This window comes from Lontra canadensis, unplaced genomic scaffold, assembly GCF_010015895.1.
Source record: "Lontra canadensis isolate GAN:19392208 unplaced genomic scaffold, GSC_riverotter_1.0 scaffold49, whole genome shotgun sequence".
NCBI lineage: Eukaryota > Metazoa > Chordata > Mammalia > Carnivora > Mustelidae > Lontra > Lontra canadensis.
Window position 1 is genome coordinate 8,009,995 of NW_022631043.1, and position 27,247 is coordinate 8,037,241.

Here is a 27,247-nt window from a genome sequence, read left to right on the forward strand (position 1 = left end):
CCTGAGCCGAAATCAAGAGCTAGGACACTTAACTGACTGAGCCACCCAGGCGCCCACTCCGGAAAATTCTAATACACATTGAAGTCTGCAGAATCACTACTCTCCCCCACTCTTTAGCTCTGAAATATGTATCCTGCATGTGTCATTTAAAATCTTGGCCCTCCAGAAAGCTTTCCTTGACATGCTTCAGATCAAGAGTGGTGGCCGTCTCTAGTGCTGTCACACTCTTGTGTGTCTCTGCTCATGCCGTGACTCACAGACAGTGAGCTCCCTGGGGGCAAGGACAGAGAACTGTCCACCACTGTGTCCATAGTCCTTAGCAGGACATCTGCCTTGAGTAGGAGTTCAAGGAACATTGAGTAAGAAAGAGAAACACAACGAGTCCCTTTCAGCATCTACATTCCAGGAGTCATTTGAGATGCAGATTGAATAAGGCAGACCACTAAATAAAGAGTGTTAGGCCCCAAAAATAAAAAAGGCTATTAATAGGAGTCCTCTGAGAACCCAGTGAAAAACCAAGGGCAAAAAACAAACATTCACGTGCTCCGTCGTTGAACTGCTGGTTGTCATGGGTGGGGGCTGAGGTTGCAGGATGCTTGAAGTATGGGGAGACCTGCCCGAAGGTAGGCACAGACTCCTGAGGGAGACAGACAAACACACAGATCACACCAGGACAGCATGTGAGGACAAATGCAAATGCAATACCCTTAATGAGACAGAGGGTATCTGAGAACCTTCCTGGTAACGGCACATCTGAAGCGAAGACAAAGAGGATGAGGCGAGGCTCGAACCCAGAACCCCAAGATCACTCAGCGGGGGGTCGGCACGTCCCTCTCTCTCCCCCACCGCTCCTCCCTCCCTCCCTCCTGCTCATGCTCTCTCTCTCTTTCTCTCAAATAAACAAATAAAATCTTTGGGAAAAAAAGAAAAGAAGAAGAAAGAGAGGAGGAAAAAGAGGATGAGGTGAAGTTGGGGGTGTGGGTCGATGAAAGGAGCAAGTAGCAGCCAAAGGGCTATTTTAAAAGCATGAACTAGATCAGGTCTCTCTTTCATTTAAACCCTCCCATAGCTGTTTCCAGCAGCTGAGTTAAACCCCAGTCCCTCACCCTGGCCCACAGGACTTCTAATTCTCTGGTATGATGATCTCATGCTGCTTTCACCCTTGCTCATAGGCTTCCAGCCGGAGGAAGGTCCTCAGGAAGGGGAGTGACAAGGACGTGGTTTGAGTAAGAATCCCAGGCCGTCTGGTGTTGATGGAGAAGAACGTGTGAGGTCAAGGGTGATGAGATATGGGGAGGGAGGAGGCTAGTATCTGATGGTGGAGAAGTCTACATGGGTCGGAATAGCACAGCCAGGCTTCATCTGAGAGGGGATGAGGTGCCTGTGAAGGGGAAGTGTCATGGCCAGTGTTGTGGTCTGGGGAAATCAATTCAATTTTCGATGGTGGCCTTATCCAACATGGTAGCCACCAGCCACGGGTGGCGATTGAACATTTAAAATAAGACTAGTCTGAATTGAAAGATGCTATGAGGGCAAAATACCTGCTTTTGAAGACTCAGTACAGAAAAATCTTATTAATAATTTTTGATGTTGATTTTAATGTTGAGATACTACTTTAGATATACTGTGTTAACTAAAATACATTCTTAAAATTAATTTTACCTGATTCATTTTTACTTTTTAAATGGACTGTTAGATGATTTTAAGTTGCATGTGTAGTTTGCATTATATTTCTACTGGACAGAAATAGGGAGGATGGACCAAAAAGGAGAAAGACCAGTTAGGAGATTTTATCAAAGGTCTAACTGAATAATAATTGATTTATTTACTCCTTCGATGAATATTTATGTCAAGCATTGTACTAGATCCTGGAACATGATGGGGAATATGACAGAGGAAGGCTCCGATCCCATGAATCTGACATCTCTGGCAGGGGAAACAGACCATAATCAAGCTAATAAATAAATGGGATAATTAGAATTTATAATGGTAAGCAGAAAATTACAACAGCATCTTTTGGTGACATACACCCCCTTGTAGGCAGTATTTAAACCAATAACAGAAGGCTAGGAAGGAGGCAGTCCTTAAGAAGTTCAGGGAAGAGCACGCCAATCAGAGGGAACAGCAAGCGAGAAGTATCTGGGGCTATCACTCCAAGGCTATGAACAAGGGACAAATACTGTGAGAGGTACCTAAAGACTTAGGAAGAGGGGAGGCTTGTGAGCCCTTGTGGGCCAGGGTAGAGAGGTGGAATTTTATTCCAGATACTGGGGAAAGCTATGGGAGAATTTTAAGCAGACTCTGACCTGATCCAATTCATGCTTTAGAGAGATTTCTCTGATCACATATTTGTTATTCTATGGATATGAAATGTCCAGGAAAGACCAATCTATAGGAATGAAAAGTAGATAGTTGCCCATAGCTGAAGTAGGGGTAGGAGGAGTAACCATAAATGGGCAGAAAGACTCTTACTGGGGTGACACAGATGTTCTAAAACTAGATTGTGATGATGTTAGGCAACTTGTTAAAATAGCTAGAAGCCATTGAATTGTACACTGAAAACGGATGGATTTAAAAGCGTGCAAATTGTACCTCCACAAAGTTGTTTAAGACAAGATCTCTCATCTGGTGTAAGGGAAATTGGTTTAGGGAGACAAGAGTGGTACAGCAAGTTGACAACCTAACAGGAGAACCAGCAGCTAGACAAGAAAAATCAACCTTGAACTTGGCTGGTAATAGTGGGAGGAATCGGACTCAGCAGGTGTTTCCAGGCCTGAGATGTGCAGACACTTCCTGTAAGTGGCCGGACAGTCAGTATTTCAGGCTGGGTGGACCATACATCTCTGACACAACTCCTCAGCTCTGTCCCTTTTAGCACAAACACTGCCCCGGAGAGCATGTAAATGAATAAGCGTCGCAATGTGCTAATAAAACTTTATTTGTGGACACCAAACTGTGAATTCCCTACCATCTTAATGGTTCACAAAATATGATTCTTCTTTTTATTTTTTTTTCAACCATTTAAAACTGTAACACCATTTTGAGCCTTAGAAAAACGTCCAGCAGGGCAAGTCTTGCCTGTCCTGCTCTGCGCACCTGCTAAAACTGACCGATAGTTTCTTGCCATTTCTTCAAAAGACTTCCGCTGGCCTGAATGCCAGGTGATGTCTGGCTAACAGACCTTTACAACAGGAAGGGAAAATCATCACCTAGTGATCCTGTTGTGCTCCTTCAGTACACGTAATTACTGTCAGAAGAGGCTTCCCATCCCACGCTGAATCAGTGCATTGTGGTTGTGCTCACCAAGTCTATTCAGCCCTTAGCAAAGGCATTTTTTTTTCCAAAGGGTTGATCCTGTTTCACCGCCCTGAGTTCTTGGTAGGATTATTATTTCTTTTTTTTTTTCTTTTTTTTTCTGAAGGATTTAGAGCAAAGTTATCAAGCCTTTCCCCACCCCACCCTCTGTGTCTTTCACTAAGAACTCATATAAAGCCCGCAGCTTTGACTTCGCTGTTAATCTTCCTGGCTGCTTAAATTCTAAGAAGTCATTTATTCTGCTCAGAAGACAGGTAAGTCATATATTGTACTTACTTTAAAACCCTTTGGTTTCCTCTCTTTCCCAAAGCACGAAACCAGATAAGGGATACCCCTGCTCTCATTTCCCGGCTTTGGGCTGCTGGTTGCTGAATGATAGGAGAAAGTTTCTATCACCCACCATCTACACTGCACTTAAACTGAGACCCCACCCTTTGATCACAGCCTCTTTCTGTTTTGTTTGTTTTTTTTTCCCTTAAGCTGTTGATTAGAATCTTAAGGCAGTCATCAGGTGGAAGGAAGGCTTGTCCTCACATCTATGACAAAGGAAACAACATCTTTAATCAAAAAAAAAAAAATTCAATGAGGATGAAAGAATGCCCTAAAAACTGGCTGATAAGCAAAGCAACAGCTAAAAATTATCTTTTTCTTAGTGGCCAAAGAATCACAGACTTGGTGGCGAAGCAGACTGGGGTTTCAGTCCGGGCTCTTTGGCTGTGTTCTGTAGGACCAGTGGCTTGTCTGAGCCCTGATCTCCTCAAACATATCAGACAATCAGCAAATATTAGATTCTTCACTTCTTTTTCTGCATTAACTCAAAGAGGCAGAAACTCGCCTTCTGGCATTGTCTCCGGGACCTTGGAGCTGACTGCCGGCCTGAGTGTGAAGCCAGCTGCCGCTTAGCAGTTTAAGGACGTGGGGCAAGTTGTCTGGCACCCCCAAGCCTCTAGGTCCTCTGCAGGAAGAGGGAGCTGATCCTTGCGTGCAAGGTTGCTGAGTGCATGGATTGTAAGGTTCTGAGAACCATGAAGCTTTCACTATGGTTGACCCAAAGGAGGTGGGACCTCTGTGTTAGTTTTCCCCTTTCCACGGAGCATGGCAATTATTCTGTATCTGATTGGGCATCTTTTGGCTGCAAAGTACAGTGAGGGAGGTAGTTTTACTTGGCCAGCCAAACGAACCTTGGTGGGTCTGTGATCTCTGTTAACTGGAAGCAACACCATGTTTAATAAAGGCTCCAGCAGCTTTGTTCCCTCCATACACATTTCCAGCTCCAGGGATATTGCCAATAAAATGCAGACATATTGTGAATTCACTTGACAAGACTCCTGGGCAGATTCCTGGCTCATCGAGTGTATCAGCACTTCTCTTCCCTTCTCCCAGGAGCGTGACTGGATTTCTAACCCCTTCGGCCCCTTGGGCCCAAAACACTTTGAAATGATCAATTCTGTTTGTTTACAATAACAAAACTTTCCTGGCACTTGGGGGTGTACCTAGAAGAGGACGTGGGTAGAGGAGAACACGGTGAAAAAGGAAACAGACTTTTGTATCTGAAAGATTGTGGTTGAAACACAGTACTTCCACTTAGGAGCCATCGGACCACCAGCACAAGATTCCACCTTTGATCATATGTCTCATATGATGGGAATATCTTTGTCTTTCCCAAGGGATGCTTGAGAAGGTAAAATACCAGACATGCTGCCCCAAAATGGAGGTTCCATAAGTTATACTGTTGGAAAGGAAAAATATGTTTTCTCTACCCTCTTAGGTTCATGGACTGGGGCCATGCAAATTGAACTGACAAAAGACATATTAACAGGGGGAAAGATCTATGTCCTATGCATATGGTGGGCCTCCCAGAAATGAAATGAAAAGATCTGGTCAGGCCCTGAGGCTTACCTATCATTTTAACAGAAGGATGATAAATTTGCGGGGATGTAACAAGGAGAGGAAAAGGGTTTTGAGCTCCTAGGGTGCTAAATTGTGGGAAGGTAAAAATAGGAGGAAACAAATGGAAGATAGGAATTATTTTGGTGTAAGATAGTTTTTGTGTGTGCAGGCCCATTTTGGTGTGAATTTCCAGGGAGAGGGGTTTTATGACAGTCCTCATTTTCAGAAGTTTGTGGTCTTGAGGCACTTAGGTGACTGAGTCGGTTAAGTGTCTGCCTTCGGCTCAGGCCATTATCTCAGAGCCCTGGGATTGAGCCCCATGTAGGTTGCCCTGCTCAGAAGGAAGTCTGCTTCTCTGTTTTCTCCCTCTGCTGCTCCCCCTGCTTGTGCTTTCTCATTCTTTCTGTGTCAAATAAATAAATAAAATCTCAGAAAAAAACAAAAAGTTTCTGGTCTTAATCAGATACGAGAGGCTCTGCATCTGCTCATTCTCATTGGCCTTTGGTGGCATCTTTGGGGGCAGCATATTCTGATCTTTGTCAGCACATTATTATTTTTGTCAAATTGTCATATGACTAGCTTTTCTGCCAAAGCCACCGAAGAAAACAATGATTCATGAATAATTATCCAGTAAGAGCCACGGGGAATGCACTGAAATGATAAGTTAGTTTGAGGTTAAATTTTTGGGCATCTGATCCAGTCTTTGTAGGATAGAACTTTGAAGACTGTATTTCTACCGACTGAGGAATCTGATCTGTCCTGCTGCTGGCATGCCAACGTCTTTTAAGTACCACCACTTCTACTGGTTAAACATACACGTGGTGCTTGTTCTGTGCCAGACACTGTTTACTATGTTTTACCAATAACAGATTTTAGTTCTCAGGATAATGTTGGGTAGAAACTGAGGCACAGAGAGGCTCAGTAACTGGCACAGCTAGCAAATGGCAGGGCCAGGAAGCAAACCCAGGAAGTTGGGCTCCAGGGTCATGCTGGTCATGCCCTGCACTCCGCAACTGCTTTTGAGTGAACGAAGGTCAAGTGCCTTAACCCAGACAACATCAGTCAATGGCCAACTCAAGATTAAAATCAAGTGTCTATGACCTAACCCCAGCCCCTCCTTCTGCCCTAGAGGGGCCCACGGTGGCCTAGGCTCCCCAGGGGGCATCCAGAGAGGATTGACCTTCTTAGTTTGGCTTGAAAGGCAAAATCCAGCCAGTTCTGCTTGTGTAAGCCATAGAGTGAACAGAGCCTGCCTGGCCCCATGAACCACTGTATACAGCCTATGTCTCTTTCCATCTTCTCATTGTTCCTTTCTGGGGTCCAATGGGGCTAAAAGCAAAGAGCAGCTTAGATGGGGCACTCAGCAATGTGGAAATGCTTGAACAAGGAGAGAGAGCTGTCTGCAGGCTAGAGGATGTGACACTCACAGTTCTTAGCTCATGTGTTCAGTCAATGAACTCTGTTTAGTGCAGCAGAGACGTCCCCAGACAGTACTCCTGGGTCAGTGTCACATCCAGTCTGTGGTAAAAGCAAGTTATCTTTAGTAAAACTCTCCCACTTTCCAAACTAGGGTAGTTCCAAATATTGTTTGAGATATATTAAAGAAATTATTCATCATTTATCTTAAATTCAAATGTAACTGGGTGTCCTACATTTTCATTTGCTTGATTTGGCAACCCCACCCCAAACACATAGCTGATTGAGCCAATGGCCAAAAATAAAAAACTAGACAGAAGGAAAAATGCATTTTTCTCCAAGAAAAAAAAAATCAATAAAAAATGCATCCTTGAGGTAATAACTGTTAGTGTATTTACTCTTTGTAAATGGAAGACAGCGGTTAACACAGTGAAGCAGGAGTCAAAAAAAGGAAATGTATCCTTTATATAGATACAGATAATTATTTTTCAACTATATATTTGTACCTTTCAAGGCTCTGCTACCACGTGGGGCCCCAGATAGAGATGGGGGAGAGGGAGGGAGAGCAAAAGGAAAGAGAAAAAGATAAGAGAACAAAAAAGGAATTAAGATTCCTAAGTATCTACCCTAGCCCAGAGATTGTGCTAGGGACCATATTTCTTGATCTCATTTAATCTTCATGAAACATCTTCAAGGTGGCTATGACTCTGTCCATTTTACACACAAAGCCCAGAAAGGTGAGGTGATGTTTCCATAGCAGTAGAGGTACAAGGAAAGAATCTTCACAGTTTCCCATGTCACCTGCCCACCACACTGCCATACCCCTTTGCTGGAGAATGTGCTAAGTCCTGGACTCACCAGTTTGTCTGTCTCTCTGTCTCTCTCTCATCCTCATTATAAATCTCTCTGTGGAGAACGTAGCTCAGTTGGCCTTGTGTGTGAATTAGTTGCTCATGTATCTGTCTCCTCTAGGCTATAGATCAGCTTGAGGAAAAGGGCATGTCTGATCTGTCCTTGTGTCACCAGCCAGCACACAATGACTGGAATATGTATTGAGCACCTACTATGTGCCTGACGCTGGGTAAAATGCTTTGGACTCATTAGCATAAATCTTCACAAAGACCCAGTAAACTAGGTTTTTTAGCCCCATTTTGCAGATGAGGAAAGCAGATTCAGAGAGTCAACAGATTTATGAGAATAAGAGGACTCCTAGGAAGCCCTAGTCTCTTGCCCCCTGCTAAAGACTCTCTCTGTCCAGGGTGGCATTTAGAAGAAATGCCATTCTAGTATCTACCTGTAATTCAAAAGCATTTTAAATGTTTACCAGGATGTTTCAAGAAAATTCTGAAGGTGATTCCATCCCGAACGGACAGCAGAACTTCTTCAAATACATTTTGCTAAGAAGATGCTCAGTTCCTGGGACATTTTCCCAATCCCAGGACATTTTCTCTTAACTTTGCTCTTTCTCTCCAAGGTCTATTCCATTGTCTACCAATGACAAATTTCTGCTCTCTTCAGAGCAAGTCTGCACAGTCCGTATGTTAAATGGGCATCACATGAATATTTATACATGCAGATACTGCAATTACTAAGTGGTAACCTCACTTGCATGGGGCAGCATTCTATGTGGTGTCTGGCACACAGAAAGCACTCAATAACTTTTCACCATTATTCTTATTACTCTCAGCTTTGCAGCTTGAACTATCATGCCGGTTCTGTATAGCTAATGCCTGTCACACTGTACTGCAGACAAGGAAGGAAAGTGAATACTCTCATGCATTTGTATATTATTTTCCTATTTATAAGGAGCAGTGATGCTGTATTTAGAGGGTATTTCCCAGCTAAACAGCCAGAAAACCCATGGAAGATACAGTGATGGGTTGTGACTATGCATACATCCTCCTCCCAGATTCTCAAATTTCTGCAGTTATGCAGGATCACAGGAATAATTCTGGTATGGGTTCTTAAAAATGTGAGTATGTCACTTCCTTCCAGAGCATATAAGAGTTGGTTCATAATCTTCCAGCTCTGTCCATTCCACAGCCACAATGAACCAATGACTAAGGAGCCCACAGGGACCACACAGAGAACTACAAGGCAGTGAAGCTCCATTAACCTGGTCCCTGAGTGACTGTGTGGAGCAAAATTCCCCACCAATTTGCAGAAAGGGTTAATATAAACAAGAAACCAACTTCTGTTATTAAATTAAGTCAATGAGATGATGGAGTTAATTTATCTCAACATAACCTAACCTATCTTAACTATCAAAAGCCTTCTACAGATTGTATTTCTAATGACTCAAGGACATTCTGCATTAATGTGCCTAGCAATCCAACCTGTTTCCTCCAAGGGCTTTCTTGCTTGCTTCTAGGTGGGCCAGAGTGTCACAGACATGGCAGGCTTCCTGGTACCCTGTCCTCCAGTGAGGCTATGCGTGGGTCTTACATGTGTCCTGTCCCTTTGGAACACAGGTGGGTCCACTCAGTGTTCAAAAAGTGTCTGTTCCTTATGATGAGTTTGGATTTTCACAAGGCTTCAGAGAATGGCAGCAGCCAATGTCTCAGGCCAGAATCCTAAATGAGTTTGATTAAAATGGGAATGATGAATTCCCCCTTTCTGATTTTGTCCTCTGACTTTTTAAACTTGAGTCCCATTTCTGCAACAGAATTATCCTCACCTCCACTGCTACAACTCTTGTCCAAACCTCTGTCTTCTCTTTTCTGGATCACTAAGAGAGCTTTCAAATCAGCCCCTGCTTCTCCTCTTGCCTCTCCATGACCTATTCTCCCTCATCACCTTGGGTGAGCTTTTCATACATCTCATTAGGTAACCTTCCAGCCTTCTCCTTCATTCCAAACACCCTAAATTATGCAGTGACTTCCTACTTCTCTTTGGACAGTATCCCAAGTCCTTCACGTGCTGTGCAAGACACTGCCCACCTTGCCATCACCAGTTCCTACAGTACCCTGTCTCCTCCATTCTTTGTGCTGTATCACTGTTGGCCTTTGCTCAGTCCTTTAAAATAATTGTGCTCACCTCAGCCCCTGGGCACACACTGTGATATACACTCTGAATCACCCCTCAGCTACTCACATCCTATCCAAATACTGTTCAGGCTCCAGATCTCAGCCACACATCACCTCCCACGGCCATGGAAATGAATCAGGCTTCTTGTTACACACCCTCAAAGCCCTCCAAAGTATTCAACATCATTTGTAGTAATATCCTAGAGTCTTCTTTTCCTTCATGTATGCCTTAGACTGTAAGTTCCATAAGAATGGAATCTGTGCCTACTTGTTCATCATCGCATCCCCAGCACCTAACACACATAATGCTTATTAAAATCCAGCTGCCAAACAACAGTCAATCATTAGTGTTGTTAGAGCTGATCAGTAAATATTCAACGACTAAATTGAATGAACAAACTATGTGTGGGATTGTAAGCAAGACATATCACCACTTCAGATCATAATTTTCTCATCTTTAAAATAAGTATCTTGAATTAAATACTTTCTGATGTCAAATTTGGGTTATAATTCTCTGATGAACAATCTCTTCTTTTAGTGTCTGCTGTTAAAGGAGAAGCCAAGAAGGAAAAGTTCATGACCTTCCTTCCTACAGCAGGTAAAGGGACAGGTGCTCCTGCCCAGCTCATTCTGTCTTGGGCAAACTCCTTGGCTTCTCCTGGTCTCACTTTTTCTGTCTGTAACACGGAGATTGCATCCATAGCCCAAACTCTGTCATAGGAATAGTTCCTGGGAGTTGTTCTTGCTTTATGGTTCATGGCACACCTGGATTCTCATGATCTTATTAAATCCACAAAGATCATGACATTCTATGAACAGTGGAAGATTTCATAATGGGAAGTATTGTCATGTGCCATCATCACCTTAACAATAATTTTATCTTTCTTCATCTTTTCTTTTTTCTTTTTAATGGTATAAAATTGGCTTTACAGCAAGACAGTGAATGCACTGCAACATAAGGAACACATAGGAGGCGGGGCCTGGTTGCTTTTCCTAACTTGGTGAACAAGCAGGATAATGGGGGGGGGCAGGTTGGGGGATTAATTTTTAATTTTTTTTTTTAGTAGAGCTCGTGAGACAGAGTGAGCAGTGGGGAAAGGCAGAGGGAGAGACAGAGAGAGAGAGAGAGAAAAAACTTTAGCAGGCCCCATGAACAGCACAGAGTCCGACTTGAGGGGCTCAATCTCAGAACCCCAAGATCATGACCTGAGCTAAAATCAAGAGTCGGATGCTCAACCAAGTGAGCCACCCAGATGCCCCTAATTTTTATTTATTTTTAACTAGTACACTCATGTGGTTCAAAAGGCAAAAGGTACAAAAGTGTATAAAGTTAAAATGGTCCCCAGCCAACCACTTCCCTTCCCCAGAGGACACCAGTTGTACCAATTTCTTGTGTATAAGCAGTGTAATTTTCTTCTTTTTAAAAAGATTTTATTTATTTATTCATGAGAGAGAGAGAAAGAGAGGCAGAGGGAGAAGTAGGCTCCCCATGGAGCAAGAAGCCCAATGTGACTCAATCCCAGGTCCCCAGGATCACGACCTGAGTGGAAGACAGACACTTAACTGACTGAGCCACTTGGGCACTCCTAAACACATAATTTTCAATAAATATTTCCCCTATTTGAGCCTTCAATTTCCTCCTGTTTATATGGGGGAATAATTTCTGCTCCACAGATAATCATAAAAGATGAAAGATGATTAAAACAGTAAGCATGAAAAAGTATAAAAAGTAGCAACACCCTATCTTAAAGATACTACTATGGTGGTCTTTTTATACAGAAAGAAACCAGTAGTTTTGTATTCTCCATCTGGCAATTTCTTTGAAAATTGCTTCTGTATGACACTCCATTCAGAAATTTCTGCTTCAGGGCTGTTGAGTTCACACTTCAAATATCATTAGCAAAATCCACCCACAGGTTTGCAATTATAAAAAGGACTGGTGGAAATGATGTTTCCTTGATGGAAGGAGCCGTGTTCAATGACAGTTCTTGCTTAGGAAGATTGCACAATGCCTGCCATCCGGGCTTTACAGGTGCAGGAATCCTGCAAGTCTCATAGCCTAGAACAGCAGCCCTGTAGCCTGCAGCTCCTGAGCCCACAGGACCCCAATCCCTCACCTGCAAGGAGGTGCCTCCTTCTTGTCCAAGTCACAGGTGCGGTCAGTGTCTGCCACAAATGTCACTGGGGCTGCGGCATGTAGATTGCTCAGGTGCAGGGCCGCTCACAGCACCAGACGGGAGAGCAGGTTGCATGCCAGCCTTGCACCTGCTTGATCATAAACATTTGTCTCCGAGTTCCTCCTGTTGTAACACAACCCACCTCCTCCAGTAACCATGTGTCGGGAAGGAGAACCATAGCCCCCACCTACCTCTGACCCCAAGCCTCCGTATTTAACCAGGAAGCTTGATACCTGCTGAAAGTCCAAACTGGCTTAAGCAGACAGAAGTTAACTAGATCCAAGTTCCCACAGGCTGCTTGAAAAGCCGGGGAACACCCTAAACATCCATCCACAGAGGAATGGATAAAGAAAATGTGGTATGTACATACAGCAAAATACCATTTGGCCGGAGATAATCGGGACACCTGGGTGGTCCAGGTCATGATCCAAGATCCTGGGATCAAGTCCCGCGCATCAGTGTCCTTGCTCAGCGGGAAGCCTGCTTCTCCCTCTGCTTGCTGTTCCCCCTGCTTGTGCTCTCCTTCTCTTCCTCTGACAAATAAAGAAGTAAACATAAAAGAAAAAATGAAAAGAAAGAAAGATAATCTTGCCATACAGAACAGCGTGGATGGAGCTGGAGGACATGAAGCTAAGTGCAACAAGCCAGCCCCAGAAGGGTGACTACTACACGATGCCACTTCTAGGAAGTATCCACAATAGTCAAACTCTTAGAAGCAGAGAGTAGAAAGCTGGTTACCAGGGACTCCGGGGAGGGGAAACAGGACTACCAACTAGATACGGGATGTAGGTACATCCCTTCTCTTTCCTGGGCCTGAATCTCCACATCCTTCTAAGGGAATGCTGGACAAGGTGACTTGTAAGGTTGTTATAAATTGTGAGGCTGTGATTTCACAACACTATTTCATTCATGAGAACTTTCATCTCAGCATCTGGAAACAGAGATGTTAAAAAGGAAAAAAAGCTGTTGTCCTCACTGTGACAGGTAACTAGGCCAGCCTTCACTCCTGACTTGCTCTGGAACTCTGGAACACATTTTTCAGCTTATCTCTGCCTTGGTTTTTCCATCTGTGCAATGGACACAAAGCACCTGCTCCCCCGGAATGTAACAGGAAACAGAATCATGGCAACAAGAATAGCAACAAATGCAGGATGTTCATAATATGCCCCCCAGTCCAAAACAGCTGAGCTTTCAGGTCACAGCTTTCTGTCCCCTCCACAGGGAAGCCCTCCCCCCACCACCAGATCAGGCCAGGTGCCCTGACAGAGGAGCTCCCGGAATCCCACCACACCCTCGTGTGCAACTACACGTGCCTGTCCCTCCTCCCACCGGAGGCATAGACCCTAAGCCCCACAGAGGGGGAGACTTGCCCCTTTCCTTCAATCTCTTTAGACCCGACACCCAGCATGATTGCTTGGCCCTCCGTGAGTGTTTGTTGAGTGAATAAAGATGAGTGCATGCTTTAGACATTTCAAGATTTCCTCTGGTGTTTTCTTTGAGAGCATGAGCCCCACTGAGTGGGCAGGTGGCTTGATATCTCAGAAAGGACACTGCTCTGCCGCTCTTAGGAAGCAGGTTCAGCGCTCTCTTGTTTAGACAGGTCTTGTCCACTCTGAGTCTCGGTTTCCTGATCTGGGAAAGGGGTGGGGTAGCTTAGATCCCTGCCTGAGTATCGGAACCTGCCTGTTTATTAAAATGTAGACTTCTAGGCTTAAGATCAGTCCAAGGAGACTAGAGTGTCAGGAGAAGAGGCTGCCTTTTCATAGGGCCAGTGACTCTGACCTTCACTGAGCCCAAGGCTGCCGCATAGAGGCCCCCAAGGTTTCTCCTCAACTTGAGCCGGAGGTTGCAGGCTCCCATGCCTCCCATGAAGCCTTTTCTCTCCGTAGCATCTGGACTTGGAGAAGAGAGGAAGGAAAAAGGGGTGGCTTTTCTCGATACCACAGGTGAGTCCCCTCCTCCCTCAGGGCTCTGTGGGTGGCCCCAACTGCCAAGGGAGTTCCCCCACTTCTCCAGACCCCCACTCACAGTCCCCACACCCTGGTACAGCATGTCCCCAGTCTTCATATTGTGTGATCCACACAAGTCTCTGCACATTAAGTAAACATTGAAAACAACCATGTAAGTAAAAATACAAAGAGGAGCATTAACCACTATTTCCACCTTCTCAACTGCTCTACGGGATCTTCTGGGAATTGCTAGGAGATGGACAGATTTTAACCTAACAGTGTCTCTCCACTCAGCTGCCCACTACAGATGTCTGGGAGACTGATCAATCGGTTGATCGATTTTGGTGGAGATGTCTGGGCCACATCCCAGACCTATTCAACCTGAATCTCTGAGTGCCCAAGTATCAGAACTGCAGAATAAAGAAAAAAAAAAAATCTCCCAGGGATGTTGGTGCCCAGTCAGGGCATTTTCTTTTAGATAATGTCATCATTTCCAAATACAGTGCTATTGAGAATATTGAGAACTCGTGCCATTTCCTTGACCTTCCCATTACATGAGAGCATTTCCCACCCATCCTGAATGCCTCCAAAGGCAGAGACAAATTATTCACAAAGTAAGTGTCCCTGTCTTTCATGTGGACATATCTTATCTTAACTTGTCATGATGTATGCCACTGGCTGTCACCTCCTGAACGCAGGCAGTGACCTTCATCTTTGAACTCCTTGTGCCCAGCTACGGATATGAGTTCAGTAAATGTCCAAAGAGGAGGCACGTCTGTCTGAGTGTCAGAAACGGGAAACTTCTGTTGTGAGAAAAGCCTGCCAGTGACATTTTCTGCGAATCTCTTCCAGAGCTGCCTGCAAGGTCGGTCGATCTGTCCGCCCTGAACCTGACAGAGCTGGTGAACGGAATGCTGAATAGAGCTTTAAAAGGTAACTTTTTTTTTTTTAATTTAAATTCAATTGGCCAACTTACAGTACATCATTAATTTCAGGTGTAGTGTTCAATAAACTATCAGTTGCCTATAACACCCAGTGCTCACCCGCCTTAATGCCTGTCACCCAGTTACCCCACCCCCCACCCAACTCCCCTCCAGCAACCCTCAGTTTCTAAAAAGCACAATCCAAACCCACTTCCTCCTTGTACCCACTTCACTTCTGCAACGCAGTCAAGACAGGTCAGGTCTCTGCACCCCAGCTTCTCGGTGCTCAGATGGAGAATGCAGTGTCCTACCTGACACCTGATGAGACTGAAAACATACAAATGAAGCTGGGGGCTTGGCAGCATCTGGAGAGCAAGCTGCATTCCAGATGTGGCCAGTGTGCAGGCATTTCTGATCACAAGTACATTGTGGGAGAATTGTCAGGGCTTAGGGATTGATCAGGAAATAGAGTCAAGTGACACATACTTCTGTCATTTTCGGTTGCTTTTATGTGATTTTTGTGTATTATTTTCAATGTTTGGTATTTTATTATTTATTTTGTTATTTACTTTTATTATTTGTTCATCGTATTTTTTTTAAAGATTTTATTTATTTATTTGATAGAGATCACAAGTAGGCAGAGAGGCAGGCAGAGAGAGAGGGGGGGAAGCAGGCTCCCTGCTGAGCAGAGAGCCCAACACGGGGATCGATCCCAGGACCTTGGGATCATGACCTGAGCCAAAGGCAGAGGCTTTAACCCACTGAGCTACTCAGGCGCCCTGTTCATTTTATTTTTAATTTCTATTATCTGTTTACTAATTGATGGTATTATGATTGTCAGGAGGCGCCTGTCTGATGGCTTCTTTTATCTCAATATCTGTGGCAGATACCAAGAAGTTCTTCTCCTTGCTAAGCATCACTTCATATAGCTCCTTTGCCTTCCACAAGTTTTCTGTGGCCGTTTACAACAGTAAGTGCTGCTGGACTCTTCTTGGTGGCCGTGATGGTGAGCAATGGCCCTGCAGGGCCAGGCTCCTTGTCAGGACTGCCCTATGGATCCTGTCTCTTCACAGTTTCCAACCTGAAGACTGTGGACCCCACCAAATTCCCCACCCAGTACTGCTACTGTGTGAACAACAGGACCAATGACTTAACAGGTGGGTGGCGCTACCCGCCAGGCTTGTGGCTTTCCTGATTTTGCCTGTCCCCTTTCAGATGAGTTTGACTTAATTTTTTTCTCCTTAGAGTGAAATAAGAAAAGACAGTGGTATCTATTGTGCTTAGCTATGTACCCATCCGCTGTCCAGAAAGTTCTTTTCTTGGTTTTTATCCTAGAGAAATTGTTATGTCTGAACAAAGGGGCAAGAACAAACTGTTCATGCAACATTGTTTTAACAGAAAACTCTGAGAACCACCTAAATACCCACCATTAGGAAAATGGTTAAGTAGTCTATACTTGGGTAAATAGACATAGGCCATGCATAAATGAATGGGTGAGGCTAGATTTGGCTTACATCTGGAAACATTTCCATGCCATTTTTAATTAAAAAAAAAAAACAGAGTTACAAAATAACGTGTTGAATATACTGTCGTTTGTAAAGAGATACGTATGTGGGCACCAGGTAGGTGTTCACCCATGAAAGATCAGGATGCATGTTTTGCGGTGGACGAGGGCATCCCTCAGATCCTTCAATGCTAGGATACTCCTGTATTACTTTTACAGTTGAAAGTTAAAATTATTTGATGTTCCTTCTATTTAGAGAATCCCAAAAAGTAAAACTGAAAGTTAATATTTCACCACGAATCCACCCATTCAATGGTTCTTTACTGAGCACATAATATTAGCCATACTCTCCTCTAGATGTGGGGGTACCACACTGGGCAAAAAGGACACATGCAGTCCGGTCTCATGGACTAGGGTCTATAGGAAGGGACAGAGAATCAATGAATACACCAATAATACATGGTATGTTGGCTACTAACATGACCATGAGAACAATAAAGCAGGGTAAAGGATGAGGAGGGAAGTGGTGGTGGACATGGCTGCTGTGTGTAGGATGGTCAGGGAAGTCTTTGCTAATGAGACAGGAAGTGGAGAAACAGCCCTGTGGTACCCAGGGCCAGAGTGTTTCAGACAAAAACCCAGGCAGCAGGGTAAGGATGAGAGAGGCCGGCATGGCTGGAGCAGGTGGGCCAGGGCTGATGGTCATAGGAAATGAGCTCAGAGTTGTGGGGGCAAATCAGGGAAGGTTCTGAGGATCAAGTAAATGTTTATAGTCCACGGCAAGGATTTTGATTTTCACTCTGAATAAGAAGGAAGCCAAAGTGATTATGCACACAGAGAAGTGGTATGATCTAACTTATATTTTAAAAGGATCTCTTTGACTTTTCATTTAAAAACAAATAGATTGTAAGAGAGTAAGGAGTGAAGGTAGAAAAACCTCCTGGTCTTTTTCTCACTTGACCCAACCTTAAAAATATTTTCTAGGATATTACAAACTCTGCAAACATTTGTAATGACTACATAACCTGGAAACATCAGCATTTTCTTAGCCATATGCTGTTGACTTTTGGGTGGATTCTAGGTTTTTCTTAACATAAAAATTCCTGTATTGGACATCTTGGTGCCTAAAACTTTTCCCGTTTTCAGATTACTTTCAAAGGATAGATTTTTTGAAGTGGAATTTCTGGAAAAAATATTGTGAACATTTTAAAGAGAGTACTTTGTAATGTTTAATGAGTACTGTATGCCAGGCCCCGCAGCAAGTACCTTACAGCCATTACCTTTTTTAGCTGGTCCTTCAAATCTTATCAACAATTACACACGGGCAAACAAATGTCCATAACCACAGCTTCCTCATCCTCTCATTAGTCCCTGCTGGGGGCCCAGTTTAGAATGGGCACTGAGTCCCTGCCCTGAGTGCATAAAAGATAAAAAGAAAATGTAAAAAGTGGAGTTGCCTCTGTAGGGAAAGAGTTTCTAACTCCCCTCGGTGAGCTAAAGCATATTTCCAAACACTTGAAATGGTTATTTGAAAATAATTGATCCATTGATCATTACCACTGATAAAATAGTGTGCTGCTCCTTCTGTAAGCCACGACAATTTTTTTTTTTGTGACACATCACAATGTGCTGGTGTCTACTCGCCTCAGATTACTACTATGAGAGGCTGTATGCAGGCTAGCATCTTACCATTGCTCAGTCTCTGGGAGAAGATATATTTGTGGATACTCTTCAGACCTGGATCATTTTCACTTGAATAGTCTCAACTCTGACTTAAAGCCCCCCTGTGAGGGTGAACTTGTGGATTTTTAGTTTTTCTATATGAAAGTAACTTAAATTTTCTTGATTTTAAAAAAAATAATGTATTATGATGTCAAAATGCCATACAATGGGGACAATATAATAAAAAAAATCAGAAATACCTAAAATCCCAACATCCATAGGTAATCACATTACCCAAGGTGGTGTAAACCACCTCTCTGATCTACCTACCTAAGCCATCTGTCAACTAGTCATCTAACCTACTTGTCTACTATCCCACCTGCCCCATTCATCTGCCCATCTATCTACCCATCCTACTCTGTATTCCCTATATAATTTAGAATATAAGCCAGGCTATTATGACATAGGACCCCAAAATAATTTGTCTGATGGAGGGTAGAAGGTAAAAGTTTTTGTGTGTGACCATCTGGATAAACCTACCAGGGCTGCTCTGTTTGATGGTTAAGTGGCCCAGGCTCCTTCTAGTTTGTTGCTCTGCCTCCCATGATGCTTTGCCCTTGTTCTCATAGTCCATAATGGCTTGCCCCCACATCTGCATTCCAGCCACAAAAAAGAGGAGAAAGGAATTGATGACATTCCCGCTCACTATATAAACACACACTTTGGAAACCTTCCACATGGCTTCTTCTCATGCTCTATCACCTAGAGTTTAGTCATATGGCTTCACCCACCTGCAAATACACTCAAAAATGTAGTTTTGTGTTAAGCCATCATATGCCCAACTGAAATTTCATGTTCTCTCACTAAAAGATGGGAGATGGATATTGAGAGACAACCAGCCATATCTGCCACATTTTCCATGCAGCTTTATAATCCATCTTTAATCAGTGCATCTTAAAAGCCATTCTATTCCAATGAATATAAATATGTCTCATCCTTCATATGAATTCATAGTATTGTTGAAAGAATGTACTATAATGTATTTAATTTGTCTCTTCTTGATGGAAATTTAGTTTATCCCCAGTGTTGTTATAATTATAAGCAATGCTATGATGAATACCTGTGTACTTGGAGTACTTGGAGTACCTGCCTAATTATGCTGTAGGATACAGTCCTTGAAGCAGAATTGCTGTCTGACAGGGAAATAATTTTGTAGTGATTCAAATTACTAAAATTTCCTCTAAGATATCTCCCATAAGTTTACACTTCTACTAATATTGTTTGAGAGCACGTTTTCCACACCTTTGGCAGCACAAAGTACTAAGACACATTCTTCAATTATTACCAATTGGATAGGCAAAAAAACTTTTCCCCCTATTTTCTATGCATATATAAAAGTAGTCAGAAATCACTCATCAATTGCTAATATTGCTAATAAATTATATAATTCAAATTTTCATCAAAACAAAAATGTCTCTGAGGTAATGATAGCTTGTTTACTTCCAAGCTCTATAGACAGATTGTAAAAGCCATTCTGAAGGGAGAGTTCATACTGAGTGTTGAGTAAGACATTGCTTGAGCAGCAGTGGGAACATTAGGAAAAGTGGGAGCTTTGGCCCAACATAGACCTCAGTTCAAATTCAAGCTCCACCACATCCTCTGGGACCCTGGGAAAATTCCATCATCTCTCTGAAACTTGGGCACAACCCAGACTCCATTTTGGTGCCCTGCCTCCAGTGCCATGGTCTTGGCTTCTGTACAATATTGGTAGCAGATTACAGTTTACTTGTCTGCTTATGAGCTTCCCTGCCTCCCACCAATCTCAGCTTCTGGCAGGCAGCAATGGTGTCTCACGCAATCCTCCAGTACTGAGCAGGTGTCTGGTGCCCTGCAAACACTCAATGAATATTTATTAGATAAATGAATTAATGAACAAAAAATACATCTGATAAGTAGGAAGAAATAATGAAATACTATCCTTCCTCAGTTTCCACAATGTGACCAAGGACAGACTAGAAAGGAGGACAACCAAGTTGGCATCCCTTTTGCATGGTTAGGTAGCCACACCTGCATGGTGTTCTACCACGCCTCCTCTCCCAGAGATCGACCATGTATCTATGCAGGTGTGATAAGATCACACCATGGCTCTGGTTCCATAGACAAGTGTCCATCTTTTGTTGGTCTCCTGTGCTGCATGTTTCATCAGTTGCCATACATGGACCCTCTCTGGGCCCTGCATTTTCAGTCCTTTGTGTTCTATATTTTCAAATCAGCTTGCCCCCAACCCGAGCTCATAGTCCCATTGAGTAAAAGAAGTGGTTTCACAAAGCACGACAGGAAATTATCCAGATGACACCAGAAGCTTCTTCCTTAATTCTTTGGGGCTACTAGAATTCACATCCTTGTTCTGGAAGCCAAAAACACGTTGGATCCTGGAAAACCATAAATGAACACCGGACAAGGTAGCAGCTGTTTGCCTGGAGCTACACTGGGAAATTTCATTGGTCGATGGCTCCCACCATGCCAAGCAATGGCTCATATTCAAACCCCTTTCAGAGAGAAAGTTCACAGAGATTTGATAGCCTGAATGTGAAATTCTCCCAGTCTCCTCCCATCAGCCTTCTTAACAAGGGGGACAAGAACAGGGGTTTCTGGTTCTGTTTTGCGTAGGGTTATAGTCTCTTGGTAACCCACCACTAACATTGACATTACAGTTTGAAAATCCAAAACTATGTAAATGCATGTTGTGTAACTGTTAGGTGGCTTCCTGTCAGGTGGACTTGGTATTCTAAAGCAATTGGAGGAGATAACAGGGGACAACAAACGAGAAAAACCATTATTCAGTAATATGGCTTTTCACAGCCATTTGGTGTTGGCATAGAGTGATTTGGAGGGAAAGGGAAATGGGAGGAAGGGGATTATGACTGTGGATCCAGAAGTTTTCTCCCTGTCTGGAAATAAGACATCTTTATAATTAGTAATATTTCTCTATATGATTGCTAACATTCCTCAACACACTGAACAAAATCAAACTTATAAAATCTACTCTGAAAAGTCCAAATACACTATGCTTTTCCCCTCAAGTCTCTGGATCAGAAATTTAAATCTCCTCAATCCTTCTTGCAGATTTCACGGCCCTACTGGTGGATGTCATTGGAAATTCTACCAGCTACCTCACAGAGATTTTTAAGTCAACTTCCATCCTCTCCGGTGTGTTCATCTTGAAAATGTCTGGGTTATTGGAGATTTGGCAGATTTGCAAAATTTAATCAAAATCAAAATATTTTCAAAATGTAATCAAAATATAATCAAAGCTAGTGGACCACCTACCCCAAGCCCTGCCACAAAGTGGGCTGCCAGGAACCTCCATGTAAGCTTTATTTAGACAACCAGTGTGGTACAGTTTCAACCACTAGTATTTGAAGGCTCCATCTTCCAGTCAGAGCTATTACTGGTATCTAAGAAGTTAGAGGAAGAATTCAAGGTTCAGAGTTACCGTAATCTAGACAGACTCAAGTAAACAGCTTCTACTAGATAGCTATACTCACATTTTAAAGATGAGAAACTGAGATTTGGAGAGGTTGACTATTTTGCTCAAGGCCAGATCAGAATTTAGCGCTAGATCTATATGCAGCCCAAGCCCATGTCCGATGTGCAGTTGGGAAAGATCTGCCTCATTCACAAGGTGCCTTCATATAACTCCCAAGCCGGTCACCTTCCCCAAGAGACCCACTTTGCAAAGCGCAGATCTAGTCAATTGCCCACACATGGCCTCATCAGAAAGATGGAGGGCTGCACAATGGAGCAACTACTGTGTTAGAAACAGTGAAAGGAGAGAGAAAGAGTAGTAGATCTCATCAGCTGCAAGGACTCTTCCAGAGGCTGTCCGTGTACTCCCTCACTGGACTCTCACTACCACCTTGTGGAGTGATTACATATTTATCCCGATGTTACAGGTGGGGAAACCATGGCACAGAGAGGTCAAGTAACTTGCCTAAGCTTATCCTGAAGAAATGCAATTCGAACCCAGGTGATCTGGCTCTAAAGTCCATGCTCTTGCTCACTATGCTAATATATATAATAACAGGCCCACATTCACAGTGATAATTATCATTATTATGACCATTTACTGAGCTCTTCTATTTGCCAGGCACCATACACATTATCTCACTGGGTCATCATAGCTATCCTTTGAAGGACGTACAAGCAAATGTCCACATTACTTTGCGCAGCATCTTTTTTAAAAATTTTTTTGAGAGAGAGTGTGGTACAAGCAGAGGGGGAGAAACAGAGGGAGAGGGAAAGAAAGAATCTCAAGTAGGCTCCATGTTCAGTGTAGAGCCATATGCGGAGCTCAATCTCATGACCCTGAGATCGTGACCTGAGCCAAAACCAAGAGTCAGATGCTTAACAAACTGAGCCACCCAGGTGCCCTGCTTTGGGCAGCATCTTAAGGGACAAGTACATGTAGTAATTCATTCACTTTCAGACTTTGGCAGGTCTCACAGGGCATCTATACCACAGATGATGGAACATCGCCATCAATGGCAGCATGCCGTAATCAAACACGTTCATTCATTTAGCAACATGGCCCTTTACACTAAACAGTTCTGATAAAGACTGTAAATAGCCTCACATCTGTCAAGTCAGGTTTCCCACCAAATAAGTTTTGGTACCAGACTCACACAAAACCTTCCATCTTACAGTGATTTCAGAATTTGGAAATCTCAAATGAGGGACTGTGGAATTTGAATGGTCACCATTTTATAGATGGGTAAACTGAGTCCAGAGACATCAAGGAGTTCGCTCATGGCCACATAGCTAGTAAATGGCAGAGTTGATGTTGTAACACTAGAAGCTGACCCCACAGGCTGTGCCTTTTGCCATTACATTATACTGTATCCCCCCCCCCAAAAAAAAACAAACCCAGAAAATCAGGGCTCTCTTAAAAGTAAGGAGTTAGCCTTAAATTTCTCTATAACATCCTGAGCTAAGGATTTCTAGCTGAATTTTCATTTCAGCCAAAGACCTATAGCTTCAGACCCATTGCTAAGTCTTGTGTACTGGTTTGTCTTATAGTGAGTCAAACAAACGAATCGGACTGCATCTTCATCTGTGTGATGACAGGAAAGTCAGGTGAACCATCAGACAAGCTCTTGGAGCTGAGAATTAAACAGAACCCTCCAGCAGGTGAACCCAAGATTCGATCCTGTTGGTGTGGTTTTTGTAGGAAGGGATCTTTCTGACTTCTGGGAGATGGCAGAGAAATCTCCTGTTATCAACTACACATTCACCAGTAGCATGTCTGGTGTTCTAGGTGAGTGGAAACCCCCACACTCCTACTATAGTCTCCAAACCAGGGTCCCAGCTAGCAAACTGAAGACCGAATGCTGCCCTCAGGTATTTTATTTAGCCACACTGTGCTAAATCCAAAGGATTTCACCATTAAAATTAATCTCTGGATTCTCTTACAAGAGAAGATCTGGTGACTCAACAGGAGTTGAGTAGGCCTTGCTCCCATCCCACCCATTAGGAGAGACTCCTTCCTCTTTTCCTCTCTGCTCCCTATTGCCTGACAGTTGTTTCTCATATTAACCACCTGGTTTTTGTAGGTAATTGAATTAGTGACCCTGTTTTAGGCATTGCCACTCTACAATACCCAGCACCTACCCAACCATCCTCTACCTCTCTGCACACACTCCCACCCATCTGCTTGCCTTTTCCCTGGCACAAGTGGTATTTTTGGAACCCCTTTGAGCTCGCTTTTGCCCCCTACACTTAACTGTCACTTTAAGCTGAACAAAGTTTCTGGAATCTGGCTGGTCCTCCAAGATTATTTGCTGCTGCTGTGATTACTTTAGTAATCTACCAGTCCTTGTCATCTACCTTTGACCTGAGGTAGCCTCTGAACTAGTCTTCCTTGACCCAGTTTCATATTTCTTTAAAATGTCAATCCATTGCCACAAGAGCAATAGTCTTTAAAATACAATTGGGTTTGTCTTCTCACTACTCAGAGTTAAGTCAGGAACAGAGGGTCCAAAGCCCTTAGCCTGGAGTATACATTGCTCTGTCAACATGCCTAGCCTCATCTGCTCTCTTTTTCCTTGAATCTTCTGCTAAAATGACATTGAAGCTCCTGTCTCTTCTTGCAGATGGCATCTCTCTGCATGCCTGTGCCACTTCACTCGGCCTGGAACTCCTTCCCTATTTTTCCATATTTCAGAGCCCCAGTTTGTCTGTCAATCACCAGCTCAGAGGCTGCCTCCTCTTTCCTAAAAATCTCCCAGTCAAAATTTGTCTTTTGTTGTCTACGACTCTATAACACGACACTAGTCCATCATTCGGACTTGGTGTTACTCCAGGTTGGAACACAGGTGACCTTCCATGTGTGTTGCCTCACTGAATGATCCTTGAAGGCAGACATCCAAACTCCTTCAGCCCCCCAATCTGCTTCCCCTGGGTGTCTGCATGGGACTCTGTGTGTAGTAGGTTCTTAATTAGTGTTTCTTGGAGTAAAGTGAACTTCACAATAAATCTCCAGTTCCACTTCAGTGGGCTGCCTTGATTTTAGTTTGTTGGAATTACATTTATTTATCTTAATTTACCCGAGGAAGGAACCTCAACTTGCATGGAATGAGGCTGCTTGATGTGGAGATGAAATGGGCATTTGGTGGGTTCCCTTTACCTACTCGATTCTGAGGACAGAGCCGAGGATTGAGTCAATGTCATTTCTTTAGTCTTCCCGTGACCTTCCCAGAACAGTCCCAATTGTACCTCCCCTTGATGCTCCTTTATGAAGGACAAATGCCTGGGAAGAGAGAACACATGACAAATGGACACGTATTTGTCGGGTGGGTGTGCTTGATAGCTGGTCACTTGGCTGAGTGATGGTTTGATTGGGAGGGACTTAGCCCTATGTCCAGTTGATTTGGAAACAAGTACCAGACCTCTCGGGCGTGTGGGGACTACTGATCCCATAAGTGAAGCAGGAGAGAAGAGATGAGGCAACAGGACACGACTTGTACGGGATGTGCCCTGCACAGTGATCCACCAAAGGGGTAAGTAGGGCCTGGAATCCACTGGTCTACAGGCCAGCCCCGGTCAACCCAGAAGAAGGGACCCATGGGCTCATGGGAGCCTGTCTTCCTAACATGCATCTGTCACCACTAAAGGCTGCCCAAAGGAAGCTAGAAGCTCAAATGAACACTTGAGCCTCTTCCTCCCTGTCTTCATGGAACGTCCAAGGGCACCGGCTAGATCTCCCTCCAAATTGAGCCTTCCTGTTATCTTGGCTGTGACCTACCTGTCTTTCAGACAGCTTCTGCCCAGCAGCTTCTGATGACCCTAAATTCCGCTTCTGGTCTCTAGTCACATGCACAGGGCACATGGAGCCACCCTGTCCCTCTTCTAGGAAAAAGTGCCATCAAGGGGCTGAGGGCTGTGAGGCGGGCGAAGGGCCTGGATGGATTCAGGTTCTGTCAGGAAACATGTCAAATGCATGATACTTTGCTGTCTGACAGCTTTGCATTCTGTTCACAGAGCTTCCCCGCATAGTGTTTTTGGAAATTGGTATTTTAGCTTCCTTTGCCGTTCCAAAAGAATCACTCCTCTTTGGTGACATATGGTATTGTTCCAAGTAAGGTTTAAATTTCTGTGTTCAGTACGTTTGCTGTCCAATAATCTTTCAGTGGCTTGACAAGTCTGTGCTCCAAGTGTCAAGCATATAAAATCTGCCTTTGACCATCTCCCTGAATGTACAGCTCCCAGGGGCACGGCTGTGACTTCAAAACTCATACCCATGAGCCAGCAGACACCACCGAGGACAAGCCCCCTGCACAGAGCCCAGAGCACCAGGGCACCTGCTCCAGGGACCTTTCCCTGGACAGAGACAACCCCTCCTGCAGAGGGAGAGCCAGCCATGAGCACGATCAGGCTTTCCAAGCTCCACGCCAGGGCCACAGCCATGGCCACGCAGGGTGGTCCCTCTCCCACCCTCCCAGCATTGGGTAAGAAGATGACTCGCCCTCTCCCTTCCTGTCCTGCTTCTCCCTCACATAAATAAGTGAAGCCCTTCCTTTATCCTTTTTCCATCGACCCTTTCTTCTTCAGCATCCCTGAAATTAGAGATTGACCTGAGCCAGTGTGAGTTTGATACAGACAAGCAAAGGCAGTGAGCATCTTTGGCATAAGATCCTGCCAACATTTATTTGTATGATTTTTTTTTATTTTGAAATAGTTTAAGACTCACAAGACATGATAAAAATAGTACAGAGAGCTCCCTGATCCCCTTCACCCAGAATCCCCCAATAAGAATGTCTTAGATAAGTGAAGTGTATTGTACCATGATGTATTTTTGTTTCAGCAAAGCATTTAGCAATGTCTCTCCTGAAATGAACCCTGTGTGGTAGAATGGTGGTGGGTATTAAGGAGGGCACATATTGCATGGAGCACTGGTTGTGGTGCATGAACAAGGAATCTTGGAACACTGAAAAAATAAAATTAAATTAAAAAACATTTTATGATAGAGTTAGGTGAATTTGTAGCTGGCCAGATAATGATGCCAAGAGTATGTTAATGACTTGAAGCTAGCACGGAGAGCCGCCACACGTGGCGGGCCAGCCAGCGAGTTCCTCCTTCCCCACCATCTTTGTGGGCACCATCATTGATGTTGTCATAGAAGATGAAAAGACATACTCATGCTATTTGGAAATAAGATACAACGGAGATAGCGCTTTTATTAAAAGCCAATACTGTCTCAATGAGTTCCGACAAGGGACCAGAGTCATAGAATTCATTCATTCAATCATTCACTCATCGAGACATGAATTTAATACCAGACTCCAGGCTAGCTGCTAAAAGCACAGCTCTATCAATGTTCCCTTTCATTCCTGAGTGCACAGACCGGGGAGGGAGACACGAGCAAGTAAATTGATAGTTAGAGTCTAGCCTACAAAGAGCTGTTGTCCTGGAGAGCCCAGCAGGGGGCTTCCTGGAGGAGGTGAGAACTCATGGGAGTCCGGCAGGCAGGAAGACAAGAATGTGGAAAAACAATCAATGCCACTAACCAGAAACCCCTCAGTACACTCCAGTATCATGACTGTTCTGCATAATTAGAAAGTTTCCCAGAATAATATGAAAAAAAAAACCCAAAAGATATGATTGCTAGTGGCAAGAAAAATCATAGAATACTTAGCTATATGCCTAGCAGGAAAATTGTTGGGTTTTATATATGAAAAACTATAAAACTTTAGGGAGAGTAATAAGGCATATTTAAATAAATAAAGCGATATACCACATTCTGGAGGAGAAACTTGAAAGATTTTATTTATTTATTTGACAGAGAGAGAGAGAGAACACAAGTAGGCAGAGAGACAGGCAGAGAGGG

At 43.7% G+C, this 27,247-nt stretch overlaps 1 protein-coding gene across 1 annotated transcript in view; it reads left to right on the forward strand.

The window, feature by feature from the left end:
• The first annotated feature begins 9,013 nt into the window (after positions 1-9,013).
• Positions 9,014-27,247, forward strand: part of HHLA1 (HERV-H LTR-associating 1) — a 31,754-nt gene continuing 13,520 nt past the window's right edge. The window contains exons 1-11 of the mRNA XM_032873438.1: positions 9,014-9,092; positions 10,186-10,245; positions 13,714-13,770; positions 14,626-14,706; positions 15,583-15,666; positions 15,770-15,853; positions 20,989-21,072; positions 22,942-22,998; positions 23,093-23,182; positions 25,620-25,868; positions 25,972-26,004. Coding sequence (XP_032729329.1) covers positions 9,014-9,092; positions 10,186-10,245; positions 13,714-13,770; positions 14,626-14,706; positions 15,583-15,666; positions 15,770-15,853; positions 20,989-21,072; positions 22,942-22,998; positions 23,093-23,182; positions 25,620-25,868; positions 25,972-26,004 — 958 coding nt within the window. The remainder of the gene's footprint in view (positions 9,093-10,185; positions 10,246-13,713; positions 13,771-14,625; positions 14,707-15,582; positions 15,667-15,769; positions 15,854-20,988; positions 21,073-22,941; positions 22,999-23,092; positions 23,183-25,619; positions 25,869-25,971; positions 26,005-27,247) is intronic.